This window comes from Tamandua tetradactyla, chromosome 20 (assembly GCF_023851605.1).
Source record: "Tamandua tetradactyla isolate mTamTet1 chromosome 20, mTamTet1.pri, whole genome shotgun sequence".
Lineage (NCBI taxonomy): Eukaryota > Metazoa > Chordata > Mammalia > Pilosa > Myrmecophagidae > Tamandua > Tamandua tetradactyla.
The window spans coordinates 62,616,911-62,630,369 of record NC_135346.1 but is presented as its reverse complement, the minus strand read 5'-3'; the positions used below and the strand labels follow the sequence as shown (position 1 = coordinate 62,630,369).

The following is a 13,459-nucleotide window of genomic DNA, read 5'->3' as shown; positions in this document are numbered from 1 at the left end:
ATGGTACCAGCCCTGAGATCAGAGCACATGGGTCAGCAAAGACAACAGTGGCAGGTGGGCCGTGAAGCCCTGGTAGTGATGTTGGGTCTCCCTGTAGAGATGTTCATAACATTACTGGGACATGGCTTAAGGGCTTGGAAGAGACCCTGTGTGGGGGTCTAAGTGTAGAAGAGATAAGTGCCAAGCTGGTAATAAAAGGGCAGAGATGAGGACAGGGACAGAGCCAACTATCCTGGTTCCTCTATGGTGTATAGTGAGCGAAATGTTTACATAGGCCATTTGGTCTGTTCTCCTCCCATGTGCTTCCACCCTTTTCTGCTGCTCTTTTCCCTCCTGGGTGTGTTCAGGTCTGGTCCCTAAATCCTCCAGAGATTTTGATGGCTTTCTCTACCTGGCTCTCCTAGCTATGCCTGTCAACTTCATCCAAGAACTGAAGGCCAAGGAGGTCACAGAAGGAACCACGGCCATACTACGGTGTGAGCTGAGCATGGAGTCCCCTGTGGAGTGGAAGAAGGGCCCCCATTCCCTCAAATCTGGGGACAAATACAGCGTGAAGCAGGATGGGGCCATTTGTGAGCTGGAGATCCGTGGCCTGGCCATAGCAGATGCTGGAGAGTACTTCTGTGTGTGTGGGCAGAATAGCACCTCAGCCACGTTGACGGTGAAGGGTAAAGACCATGTGTAGTTACCTAGACCCTGGCTGATGTCTGTAAAGTGTCTCCACATTGTCACTTCCTGTCTCTGTACCCAAGCCACTGGGCAACTCCATGGATGTTTGTGGTCTCTTCACTGGGCATCCCCAGAGTCTGCTAGCTCTTCCATCTTCTTGGCCAATGATGTCATGATATTCATGTTCATCCCTTCCGCACTTCCTTTGTTCTCGGTCAAATGCTCCTTCACTATTTGCATATCCACTGCTTTTTCTTCCCTTTGTTTCTTTGATATTTGTACATTTCTGATGGACATCCACGTGCTGTGCCAGGTGTGTATGCACATCATCTCTGTGCTCTGTTTCTTTTGTGTTCTTGGCTTCCACCCTATCCACATTTTACCCCAACTCTATTATCTTCTAGTCCATTTCATGGTTCCTGGGTATTCTGTGACACATACATAGGCTGGACTGAGAAAGCCAAACTCTGCAGCCTGACCTCGGCACATTCAGCACGTGGTCCATTTCCATTTGAATGTTGTCTTGTCCATTTGTACCTTCCATGTTCTCTCTCTTGTGTGTGCTCAAAAAATGTGATATGTCTTGTCTTTCTGACCCTCACAGCCCTGCCTGCCAAATTCACAGAGTGTCTGAGGAATAAGGAAGTCACAGAAGGGGCCACAGCAATGCTACATTGTGAGCTGAGCAAAGTGGCCCCCGTGGAGTGGAGGAAAGGCCCTGAGATCCTCAGAGCTGGGGACAGATACAGCCTGAGGCAGGTTGGGGCCGTGTGTGAGCTGGAGATCCATAGTCTGACTGTGGTAGACTCCGGGGAGTACTCGTGTGTGTGTGGGCAGGAGAAGACCTCAGCCACACTGACTGTAACGGGTAAGGACCATGTGTGGTCATGCAAGTAACTTTTCCATGTGGTCTCCCAATGTCTGTTCATGTCACCATCATCTTGTTCTCATAATCACTCATCTGTCTAATCTATCCAACAAGCCCCTATTGAGAATACTCTCAATGAAGGCACTCTAGGTCTTAGGATACAGTGGTAAAAGAAAGCAGAACCTGTGGTGATGGTCTGCAGTGTGGCTCACAGGGCAAAAAGAAGGGTTATAAGGAGGGCAGTTACCAGGGAGAGCTACTTGGGTAGCTGGCATTTTCGCAGGTCCTGCAGGGTGTGCAGGCTCTCACTGTTCCAGGCTGCGTCCACTCAGTCTACTGATGTCACCCTTACAGTCCTTCGGAGCTGAGATATTCACAGGGGCCTCTGTTAGCAGTCCCTTCTGAACCCTACATCTGCCTGGAGTATGGAGGGCAGCCAGTGGAAGGCTGAGAGAGTCATTAGGAGATCATGATGGAGTCCATAAGCCAACATGGTCCAGATGATATAATCTTAGCATGTAGCAGCCATGATGAATGGAAGCAAATAGGATCAGGATGGGAATGTAGGAATGGGTGATGTGGAGGAGGACTGGGATGTAGTGTGGGTGAGTCAAGGTCAATACAGGCTGAAACAGTGGTGAGTGGGTACCTGCTACAAGATGGAAAGAATATCTACGAGGGAAGACGAATAAGGGCTGGTGGGACAATATGCTGTGGCAGTGTCTGTTGGGTCTCCCGGTTGTGATGTCTGTTATGTCATTGGGACCATTCATTGAGAGCTCGGAAGCAATCTGGCTTGGAGCTCTAGGTGCGGAAGAGCTAGATGCCAAGTCAGTAGTAAAAGGTTGTGGTTGAGGACAAGATGACTTCTGAGAAGAGGAGAGGTCTGGGATGGAGTCAATGTGTACCGCTGTAGGCTGGATGAGGAAAGACCATAATGGCAGACTCTGTTTGGTCTACCCTTTCTCCATTTGCCTCCAGTATTTGTGATTCTACTTCTCCTCCTGGGTATGTTCAGGTCTTATCTCAGTATCCTCCAGAACTCTGATGGCATCTATCCGTCTGACCCTTCCTAGCTTTGCCAGCCCAATTTATCCAAGATCTGAAGACCAAGGAAGCCATGGAAGGGGCTATGGCCACACTACATTGTGAGCTGAGCAAGGCAGCCCCCGTGGAGTGGAAGAAGGGCTCTGCGACACTGAGAGCTGGGAATAGATACAGCCTGAGGCAGGATGGGGCTGTGTGTGAGCTGGAGATCCGTGGTGTGGCCATGGCAGATGCTGGGGAGTACTCATGTGTGTGCGGCCAGGAGAGGACTTCAGCCATGCTGACTGTGAGGGGTAAAGGCCACGTTTGGTCAGCTGAATTGTGGCTGGTGTCTGCATGTCATCTCTGTGCTCTCTGTTCCCTTTGAAGTTGCATCCCACCGCCTTTACACATTCTCTGTATATGTTTCCTTTCTATTCCTTCCTATTCCCTATCATGATTCCTGGCCCCTCTGTCAAATGTACATAGTCTGGACCAAGAAAGCCAGAATCCATAACTTGTGCTCTGCACATCCAGCACATGGCCCATGTCCATTTGAATGTTCTGTCTTCTGTTTGCGTCATCCACGTCTTCTGTCTTCCATATGCTCTGAGAGTGTGATATATCCATGTCTTTCTGACATTCTCAGCCCTGCCTGTGCAATTCATCCAAGATATAAAGGCCAAGGAGGCCACAGAAGGGGCCACAGCCACATTGTCATGTGAGCTGAGCAAGGCGGCCCCTGTGGAGTGGAAGAAGGGCCCTGAAACCCTCAAGTCTGGAGACAGATACAGCCTAAGGCAGGACGGGGTCATTTGTGAGCTGGAGATCCATGACCTGGCTATGGCAGATGCTGGGGAGTACTCATGCGTGTGCGGACAGGAGAGGACCTTTGCTACACTGACTGTGAGGGGTAAAGACAACACGTGATCACCTGGACTGTGGCTGGTGTCTGCACATTTGTCTCCACGTCTGCCTGTTACCTTTATCTGTGCCTGAACTCCTGGGGCAAATCTGGGGTTGTTTGTGGTCTGTCCAACACGGTCCCCAGGGTCTGCCATCTCCCCTGTTCCCTTGGCCAGTTGGTGTCATAAAATTCACCTTTATCTGTTCTGTCCTCTGTTCCCCTGGGATTGTCTACTCCCTCACCAATTTGTACATCCATTGCTTGTTCTCACTTTGTTCCTTTGAAAGTCATGTGTTTCTTGGTAGGTGTCCATTACCTCCATGCTCTCTGTTCTCTCTGTGCTCTGGGCTTCCACCAGGCCTGTGGTTTACCCTATCTCTAAGACCTTCCAGAGCCTTTCGTGGTTCCTGGACGTCTCGATCCACAGGCTGAACTGAGAAAGCCAGAATTCAAGCCTAACCTCGGCACATTCAGTCCATAGCCCATTCCATTTAGATATCATGTCTTCCCTTTGTGTCATCCATGTACTGTCACTTCCATGTGTTCAGAGAGTGTGATGTGTCTTTGATTTCTGACCCTCACAGCACTGCCCACCAAGTTCACAGAGTGTCTGAGGAATGAGAAGGCCTTGGAAGGGGCCACAGCCACATTGCAGTGTGAGCTGAGCAAGGCGGTCCTCGTGGAGTGGAGAAAGGGCTCAGAGATCCTCAAATCGGGGGGCAGATACAGCCTGAGGCAGGAGGGAGCCATTTGTGAACTGGAGATCTGTGGTCTGATCATGGCAGATGCCGGGGAATATTCGTGTGTGTGTGTGGGCAGGAGAGGACCTCAGCCTTGCTGACCGTGATGGGTAAAGATTGTGTTTGGCTACACAAGTGAATTCTCTGTATTACTGTCCCTTTCTCACAACCACTCATCTGTCTCAGCCATCTTGCAACCACCACTGAGAGCACACACTCCTTGAATATTCTTTTGTTCCTGGGGGTGTACTGTGAAAAAACAACCAGTCCATGGTTATGGTCTGCAGTGCTGGCCACCAGCCCATGAGAAGGCCCATGACGGAGGGAGTTTGGAGGAAGAGCTGCCCGGGAAGCTGACATCTTGCCATGACCTGCAGGTCATGCTCATGCTCGCCAGGCTCCAGAACCAGAGGGGCTTGAAAGCATAGCCATCGGAGGGGCTGGAAAGCCTTGAGAATGAGGTCCATTGATGGGAACGGCAGTAAGTGGTGGATCTGGGAGGCCCGTTCTCCTGTGTCTAATCAGAGCATTGATGACATAGTCGCAGTCCTGTGGGCCCAGAAGGGATTCACAGAGGAACTCTGGTCAGCAGTTATTTCAGAAACTGTCTGTCTGGAGTCTGGAGGGAAGAGGAATTGAGGACAAATAGAAGGCTTGGAGAACTGATGGGAGACTGCATTGGAGTCCATCAGGGTCCAGATGTGAACCCACAGAATGACAGCCATGTTGGAGGGAACCACGAGGTTTACAGATAAGAATGGGTAAAGTGAAGGAGGCAAAGCTCATGAGGGATAGGGTGGGTTGCAAGTGAGGCAAGGTGGGTATGGACTGAGGCAGTGTTGAGTGGCTTCATGCTCCAAGGTAGAAAGCAAGTCTGTGAGGGACACAACAAGAGCAGGTGGGACGTAAAACCCTGGCAGGATTTGTCAAGTCTTCTGGTGGAGATGTCATCACGGATACATAGTTTGAGAGCTTGGGAGAGACCTGACCTGCAGCTGTACGTACAGAAGGGATCAGTTCCAAGGTGGTAATGAAAGGTCATGGGTGAGGACAAGCTATCCTCTGAATGGATGGAGCCGTTCTCCTGCCCACTCTATGCAGTGCAGGAGCTGAATGCAGGAAGACCACGGTAACTGTGAAACACTGGCATCCTCTCTCCCCACGTGCCTCTGGCTGTTTTTGAGAGTCTCTTCCCCTCCTAGGTGTGTTCAGGTTTTGTCCCTAAGTCTTCCAGAGACTCTGATGCCTTTTCATTTGACTTTTCCTAGCTTTACCTCCTCGGTTCATCCAAGAACTGAAGTCCAAGGAGGCCACAGAAGGGACCACGGCCACACTGAGGTGTGAGCTGAGCAAGGCAGGCCCCGTGGAATGGAAGAAGGATCTTAAAATCCTAAAATCTGGAAACAAATACAGCCTGAGGCAGGACAGAGCTGTCTGTGAGCTGGAGATCCGAGACCTGGCTGTCGAAGATGCTGGGGAGTACTCGTGTGTGTGCGGGCAGGAGAGGACCTCAGCCGGGCTGAGCGTGAGAGGTAATAACTATGTGTGGTTACCTGGACTGTGGCTGGTGGCTGTACATCATGTTCATGTTTCCACCTCCTGCCTCCATCTGTGCCCAAGCCACTGTGGCAATTCTGTGGATATCTGTACTGTCTCCAGTAGTCCTGATGGTCTGTCCACTCCCCTGTGTTCTTAGTCAGTTGATGTCATGATGTTCATGTACGTCCCCTTTGACCTCCAGGGAAGTCTATTCCTTCGCTATTTGTACATCCATTGTTTGTGACCCCCTTTGTTTCTTTGACATTTTTTGTGGTCCTTGGTGGATATCCATGCCCTGTGCTCACAGTCTTCCAGGTGGTTTGATGTTGTCCTTGACTGTTTGGCTCTTCCCAGCCCTGCCTGCCAAGTTCACAGAGGGTCTGAGGAACGAAGAGGCCATAGAAGGGACCATGGCCACACTGCGCTGTGAGTTGAGCAAGGCGGCCCCCGTGGAGTGGAAGAAGGGCCCCAAGACCCTCAGAGCTGGGGACAGATACAGCCTGAAGCAGGACGGGGCTGTGTGTGAGCTGGAGATCCATAGCCTTGCCATGGTGGATGCTGGGGAGTACTCATGCGTGTGTGGCCAGGAGAGGACCTCAGGCACACTGACCGTGAGGGGTAAAGACCACATGTGGTCAGCTGGACCATGGCTGGTGTCTGCATGTCCTCTATTCCCTTCGTACGGTGTCCCACTGCCTTCACACTCCCTCTGCATGCAGTTCCTTCCTATTCTGTCATGGTTCTTGCCTGCTCTGGACCAAGAAAGCCGGAGTCCACAGCTTGCCTTCAGCATACGGCCCATGTCCACCTAGATGTCATGGCTTCCCTTTATCCTCCACATCCTCTTTTCCATGTGCTCAGGGAGTGTAATGTGTCCATGTCTTTCTGACTCTCTCAGCCCTGCCTGCTCAGTTCTTTGGAGATACAAAGACCAACGAAACCACTGAAGGGGCCACGGCCACGCGTGGTGTAAACTGAGCAAGGCAGCCCCTGTAGAGTGGAGGAAAGGCTCTGAGAACCTCAAATCTGGAGACAGACACAGTCTAAGGCAGGACAGGGTTGTTTGTGAGCTGGAAATACATGACCTGGCCGTGGCACATGCCAGGGAGTACTCGGGTGTGTGCGTACAGGAAAGGAGCTCAGCCACATTGACCGGGATGGGTAAAGACCAGATGTGGTCAACTGGAGTGTGGCTGGTATCTGCGCATCATCTCTGTGCTCTCTGTTTCCTCTAATCTGGTCTGACCATATCTGTGCTTTCCTCCCTGTCCATGACACCTCCCAGTCCCTGTCATGGTTCCTGACTATGAGAAACTGGAATCCACCAGCCTGTACTTGGCACATTTAGCCTGTGGTCCATTTCCATTTGGTTGTTCTGTCTTGTTTTCATGGTCCATGTCTTTTCTCTTCCTTTTGTTCCAATGCGTCTGACATTTTCTGTGTCTTTCTTACTTACCCAGCCCTGCCTGCCAAGTTCACGGAGTGTCTGAGGAATGAGGAGGCCTCGGAAGGGGCCACAGCCACACTGCGCTGTGAGCTGAGCAAGGCGGCCCCTGTAGAGTGGAGGAAGGGCCCCGAGACCCTCAAATCTGGGGGCAGATACAGCCTGAGGCAGGACGGGGCTGTGTGTGAGCTGGAGATCTGTGGCCTGGCCGTGGCGGATGCCGGGGAGTACTCGTGCGTGTGTGGGCAGGAACAGACCTCAGCCAGGCTGACCGTGAGGGGTAAAGACCATGTAGGGTCCCCCACCATTTCCTAGCCTTGTACTCCCACCTTGGGGGTCCCAGGGGACCCAGCCCTGCCCTGTGGCTCTGCGTGTGGAGCGCAGGCCTGAGGAACGCCCTGGGTCAGATCTAGGGCTCCCCTTCCCAAACCACCCTGTGCCATGTTCCTCATTTTAATCTTGAAGCAAACCTGCACCAGTCCTTCACCTGTCCCTGAGTTCCCCCAGCACCTCGGGCTGACCGTGGTCTGGGGCTGTCCGGGGGCTTGGGATTGGCTAGGGTATGAAAGGTGGTCTTGGAGCTGACCCTCTGCCTTGCTCTGCCCTGCCTAGCCCCGCAGGTGGTGTTCAGGAGGCCATTGGGCAGCCTGCAGGTGGAAGAGGGCTCCACGGCCAGTCTCCAGTGTGAACTGTCCGAGCCGGATGCTGCCGTGGTCTGGAGCAAGGGCGGCTTGGAGCTGCAGGCTGATGGGCGGCTGGAGATGCGGCAGCAGGGTCCTGTGGCAGAGATGCTGCTGCGGGACGTGTGCCAGGACGACGCTGGGGAGTACAGCTGCACCTGTGGCCACCAGACCACCAGTGCCACCCTTACCATCACAGGTGGGTACTGAGAGCAGGCCAGACTGAGCCATGCCGTGCTTAAACTGGCCCGGTACTGAGGACATAGCAGTTCCCACGTCCCATGTGTGGTGGGGCTGGCCTCTGGGGCTGCAGCCCTGGCTGTCCTGGCCTCTGGAGGACATGGCCCTGTCCTCAGGTCTGGGGGACCCCTGAGTCTGGTCTGGGTTGTGCCATGGGTGTACCAGGCAGTGTGGAACCTGGACTTGGTGTGCGTATTAGGGGAATGGACCCGCTCTCACTCTCTGCCCTCTGCCCCTCCCCCAGCTGTGCCCGTGGGGTTCCTCAGGGAGCTGCAGACCCAAGAGGTAGACGAGGGCACGACAGCGCGGCTGAGCTGTGAGCTGAGCCGGGCAGATGCCAGCGTGGAGTGGCGCAAGGGTGCCCTGCAGCTGTTCCCCTGTGCCAAGTACCAGGTGGTGCAGGAGGGCAGGGCAGCTGAGCTGCTCGTGCACAGCGCTGAGCAGGAGGACGCGGGGGAGTACACCTGTGACACGGGGTTCCGGCAGAGCACAGCCAGTCTCGCGGTCCGCGGTGAGCACGCGGCTACCCTCCAGTCCCTCTTGGCCTTTCCACCCCGCACAGCAAGGGAGGGAGGCATGGCTTTTGTCCACTAGAGCTGGAGGGGCTTCTGGTGGCCTAGCTGGCCCTGACCATCCCCTCTCTTGTCCCCCAGCCCCTAGGCCTAAGTTCAAGACCCAGCTGCAGAGCACGGAGCAGGCGGTGGGTGGTGTGGCCCAGCTAACCTGCGAGCTGAGCGAGGCGGAGCTGAGCGGCCCTGTGCAGTGGCTCAAGGAGGGCGTGGCACTTCCAGTGGACCCCAAGTATGAGATACGGCGCCAGGGAAGGACCTGCGAGCTGCTGATCCATGGACTTGAGGCCAAGGACACGGGCGAGTATGCCTGCATGGCAGGCGGCCAGAAAACCTTGGCATCCGTCAAGGTCATAGGTGAGCCTCGTCCGAACCTCTGTCCTTAGAGCTCATGGGGAGGTACACTCAGCCTGCCTCAAGCACTCCCTGTAATCAGGTGCTGTTCACAGAGTGACTTTGGACTGTGTTTGTGCAGTGCCCCTCCCCCTGGGTTAGAAGATTTCCCCCTCCATCTTTGTACTGTTCTCCACATTGATACCCTGACAGAAAGATGGAGCTGAGGCTTATAGCCTGCAAACTCTGCCCTGCCTCTTGCCCACCACCTGGCCTGTGGGGCAGAGTGGCATGGGTCTGCCCTCACTTGAACTCTTGGGGGCCTCTCCTAAAAGTCTGACTGCTGTGGAATCCTGACCAAGGTAGGTCCTGCTGTAGGGCAGGGAGGAACAGCTGAAGCCCCTTGTCTACTTCCTCTAGGCAGAGGCCCACCCTGGGCTGTGGGGAGACCACCCATCACTTGGATTCTGCTCCTGCAGAGCTCAGAGTCATGTGTGGGTGGAACACAGGCCCTGGTGCAGGGAGAGCAAGAGGTTGGCCAGGAAGGCTTCCTGGAGGAGAAAGAGGTGCACGAGCTTGACCTGGAAACCCCTGCTCTGAGGCCAGCTCCTGTTTCCTGAGGACTTCAGTCTGGTGACAGGGCCCCCCTCTTCTGCCCCTAGAGCCCAAGGTGACCATCGTGCGGGGGCTGTCCGATGCTGAGGTGCAGGTTGATGAGGACGTGGAGTTCAGCTGTGAGGTGTCGCAGGCTGGGGCCACGAATGTGCAGTGGCGGCTCCAGGGCCTGCCCCTGCAGAGCAACGAGGTGACCGAGGTAGCCATGCGGGACAGCCGTACCCACACGCTGCGACTGAAGGGTGTCACGCCTGAGGACGCGGGCACTGTCTCCTTCCATGTGGGCCCCTGCACATCCTCTGCCCAGCTCACCGTCCGAGGTAGTGGGGCACCGGGTGGGCTCTGGGGCAGACCTCTGCTCGCTTTGCTCAGGGTGAGAACTTTCTAATACTGGCCCACTGGGGGCCAGGACAAACAGATTGCCTATACTCAGGAACATGGAGCAGGCGGGAAGATGGGCCCACAGGCAATTTCAGGGTGGATGTCAGAGTGGAGGGCTTAATGGGTGGCATCGCAGGCTTGAGGGTCTGAGTTACGCTAGTGGGGCTGTAATAGTGGGCGTTTTACCTCCTGACTACAGCCCATTACTCAGCTCTGATCACTTCCATCACCTCTGTGGGTTGATGTCCAGGCCACAGCCTTTGCCAATAGCCAAAAGCAGCTGAGAGAAGATCTCATGTGTGCTGTACCTTCTGCAGTTGGGCCGGAGTGCAGGTGCAGACTTCAAGGAGGGTAGAGTAGGAGCCCTGAGGCTGACACCCATACCTCTCCAACCCCAGTGCCTGAGGTAGCCGTGGTGGAGCCCCTGCAGGACATGCAGCTCAGCGAGGGCCAGGATGCCCACTTCCGGTGCCGGCTGTCACGGGCCCCCAGCCAGGAGGCACGCTGGGCTCTAGGAGGAGCGCCCCTGCAGGCCAATGAGATGAACGACATCACAGTGGAGGATGGCACGCTCCATTTGCTCACTCTGCACAAGGTGGGTCTTGTCTGTGACCTGCCTCCCTCCACTGGGAGCTTGGGAGGAGAGAGCCCTAGGGAGGCTCCAGCTTCACTCCCCCCAGAAATACCCTTCCTGGAGGCATGCAGACAAAGATGGGTGCTCACCATGCAGAGGCTGTGGAGATTTCTGGCCAAGGTGGGCCTTGGGGCTGAGTGTCTCCATCAATGCTTTCTTAGGTGACCCTCGAGGATGCTGGAACTGTCAGTTTCCAGGTGGGCTCATGCAGCTCACAGGCCCAGCTGAAGATTACAGGTGAGCTGCCATTTCATTCCAGCCTGGCACCAGTGCATGCAAACAGAATAGTAAAGACATTGCCTTCAATTTGGATTGCATGTTATCCCCAGGGCCTGTCAACCGTGATGTCTGGCCCAGAGGCCCCTCTCCTGCTATACTGTTCCTGGTTTTCAAACTGGCCCTCACCTATCCATCCACCCACCATGTATCCAAACTCTATCCCATCCATCCATCATCCATCATGTGCCCATCATCCGTCCACTCACCACCCATCCATCCATCCGTCCACTCACCCCCATCCATCTATCCATCCATCCACCTACCCATCCATCCATCATCCATCATGTGCCCATCATCCATCAACTCACCACCCATCCATCCATCCGTCCACTCACCCCCATCCATCCATCCATCCGTCCATCTTCTATTCACCATCCGCCCACTCATCATTCATCTACCTTCCAACCACCATCTACAATTATCCACCATCCTTCCATCATCCATCTACCCATGCATCCATCATCCATCCATCCTTCCATCATCCATCCACCCTTCTGTTCATCCATCCATCCTTCTGTTCATCCATCTACCCATGCATCCATCCATCCATTCATCTGTCTGTCCCCTCGTCCATCATCAAACAAATCCTCTGAGTCCCTATTTTTGGCCACATTCCAGACCTCAAGATAGAGCAGAAGTAGTTTTGTCTCCAGGGAACCCCCAGTCTTCTGGGGGAGTTGGACTTGGAGATGTAATGTGTCCTGCTGTCCCATATGCATCCTTTGTCTTCAAGGGGTAGACAGACATGACAGTTCCATGGTCTCTGGGATTGGGGAAAGCTCCAGAGTGCTGCTGTCTTCAAGTTGTTTGGTAGGAGAAGAGATTCATGGTTCCCTGAGCCAGGGCAGGAAGGGCCTGGCACAGTCAGTGGAGCAGGCAGCTGCGTGAGGGTGGCATAGCACTGAGGGTTGGACTTAAGCCTGTGTGAGCCTGCTCACAGCTCGATGCCTGGTCCCAGCCCACACTGCCATGCCTGGGTCTCCCTCAGCAGGGCCTGGGCGTGAGTGTGTTTGAATGAGTGTGACAGTCAAGCTCTGTGGGACCAGTGCTGGAGGCCAGCATGGGGAGCTGGTGGAGTAGGGGCTGGAACGGAGTTGTGTGCTTATCGGAGACTGTCGAGGATGCAGTCGAGGGAGCAGTGTGGGGCTGGTGTTGATGGTGCGTGCTGAGGAAGAAAGGAGAAGGACATTAGAGACTTCCTGATAGGAGGACTGGGCTTCTCTGCCGATGGCTTGTCCTGAAGGGTGGCTGGTGTCTCTGGGAACTCTCCCAGTGCCCACCCCTTGTCCCCCACCCTCTTGTTCCAGAGTCATGAGGGGCAGGGGATTGTGGGAGGAGGTGGACCAGTTTCTGTGTCTTTATGTGGAGTCTACCAGGATGGCAGAGTGCAAGGTCTAGATGGAAAAGGAGCTTAGAGGCAGTACAGGAACTACACGAGCTCCCCACCTGCAGGTGAGGTGGGGGAGGCAAGACTCCATCTTCTTAGCCCCAGACAGCAGGTAGAAGAAGGAGCCTTTGGTTTTCCCGGCTCCTTCCTGAGTCTCTCCTTTCCTCTCTCTCCCTGGGTGTGGTGGGGGCTGGCCGTGAAGGCACCAGGACCACTCAGTGCTCTCGGTCCCCATCTGCTGTCTTTACCTGAAGTGAGAGCAGGGATAGGGGTATGTCTGAGAGGAGGAAAGGATGGGAGAGGGGATGGGGAGGGCACGGAATGAGCAGAGGCTCAGCATGAGAGGGAGGGACTTTCTGAGCTCAAGCCCCTCTGTGTGGCAGAGGCAGTTGCCCCCACAATTTTAGGGGTGAAGGTGGCCTCAGGATAGAGGTAGCATCTACTTGTACACCCCAGGGACAGACCATCCATCCACCCTCTCTGGGCAGGCCGCAGAGCCTCTTCTTTCTCCACTCCGCCTCCCCAGGCTGGCTCGGATAAGCCCTAAGGGCTGCAGAGATCCCCAGCCCTGCGCCTGCTTGGAGAAGGATGCAGATGCACGTCCTCTGTGTTTTCTGAGGTTGGGAGTGTGAGGACAGGGCCGTGAGCTGGGATAGTGCTCTGTGGGCTCTTTGGGGGTGTGGCCCCGATCGGCCTCCCGGCCCCGTTGACCCCAACCGCCATGCCCGACCTTTCTTCTCACCTTGTCGCACAGAGGCAGCGCTGTGCCTGGTGCGTGGCCTGCAGAATGTGGACGTCTTCGCGGGGGAGGCGGCCACGTTCTCCTGCGAGGTGTCCCGTGCAGGGGGCCCGGAGGCCCGCTGGTGGCTGGACGGGACCCTGCTGCAGAGTGGCCCCCAGAGCACCATGGCGGTGCATGGTGGGACCGTCCACTCGCTCACACTCTCGGGCCTGGGGGTGTCCGACTCGGGTACCGTCACCTTCCGGGCGGGGTCCCTGGTCTCCACAGCCAAGTTGTTGATCAAAGGTATCAGCCGAGGGGGCTGCCTGCCCCCTCCCCACCCCTGCCACGCTGTGCTTGAGCCCCCTGCTTCCGCACGCTTCCTGTGGTTCCCGGGATAGGGGGTTGTCAGGGCTGGAGCGTGACC

General features: G+C 55.2%; 1 protein-coding gene across 4 annotated transcripts in view; it reads left to right on the top strand.

Moving 5' to 3' along the window:
• Positions 1-13,459, top strand: part of LOC143664240 (obscurin-like) — a 177,200-nt gene that overhangs the window by 85,466 nt on the left and 78,275 nt on the right. For all 4 annotated transcript variants that reach the window (XM_077137912.1, XM_077137909.1, XM_077137911.1 and 1 more), the window contains 13 exons: positions 405-668; positions 1,274-1,537; positions 2,614-2,877; positions 3,213-3,476; positions 5,479-5,742; positions 6,104-6,367; positions 7,210-7,473; positions 7,806-8,072; positions 8,358-8,624; positions 8,767-9,039; positions 9,678-9,950; positions 10,410-10,606; positions 10,807-10,882. In XM_077137912.1, coding sequence (XP_076994027.1) covers positions 405-668; positions 1,274-1,537; positions 2,614-2,877; positions 3,213-3,476; positions 5,479-5,742; positions 6,104-6,367; positions 7,210-7,473; positions 7,806-8,072; positions 8,358-8,624; positions 8,767-9,039; positions 9,678-9,950; positions 10,410-10,606; positions 10,807-10,882 — 3,201 coding nt within the window. The remainder of the gene's footprint in view (positions 1-404; positions 669-1,273; positions 1,538-2,613; positions 2,878-3,212; positions 3,477-5,478; positions 5,743-6,103; positions 6,368-7,209; positions 7,474-7,805; positions 8,073-8,357; positions 8,625-8,766; positions 9,040-9,677; positions 9,951-10,409; positions 10,607-10,806; positions 10,883-13,459) is intronic.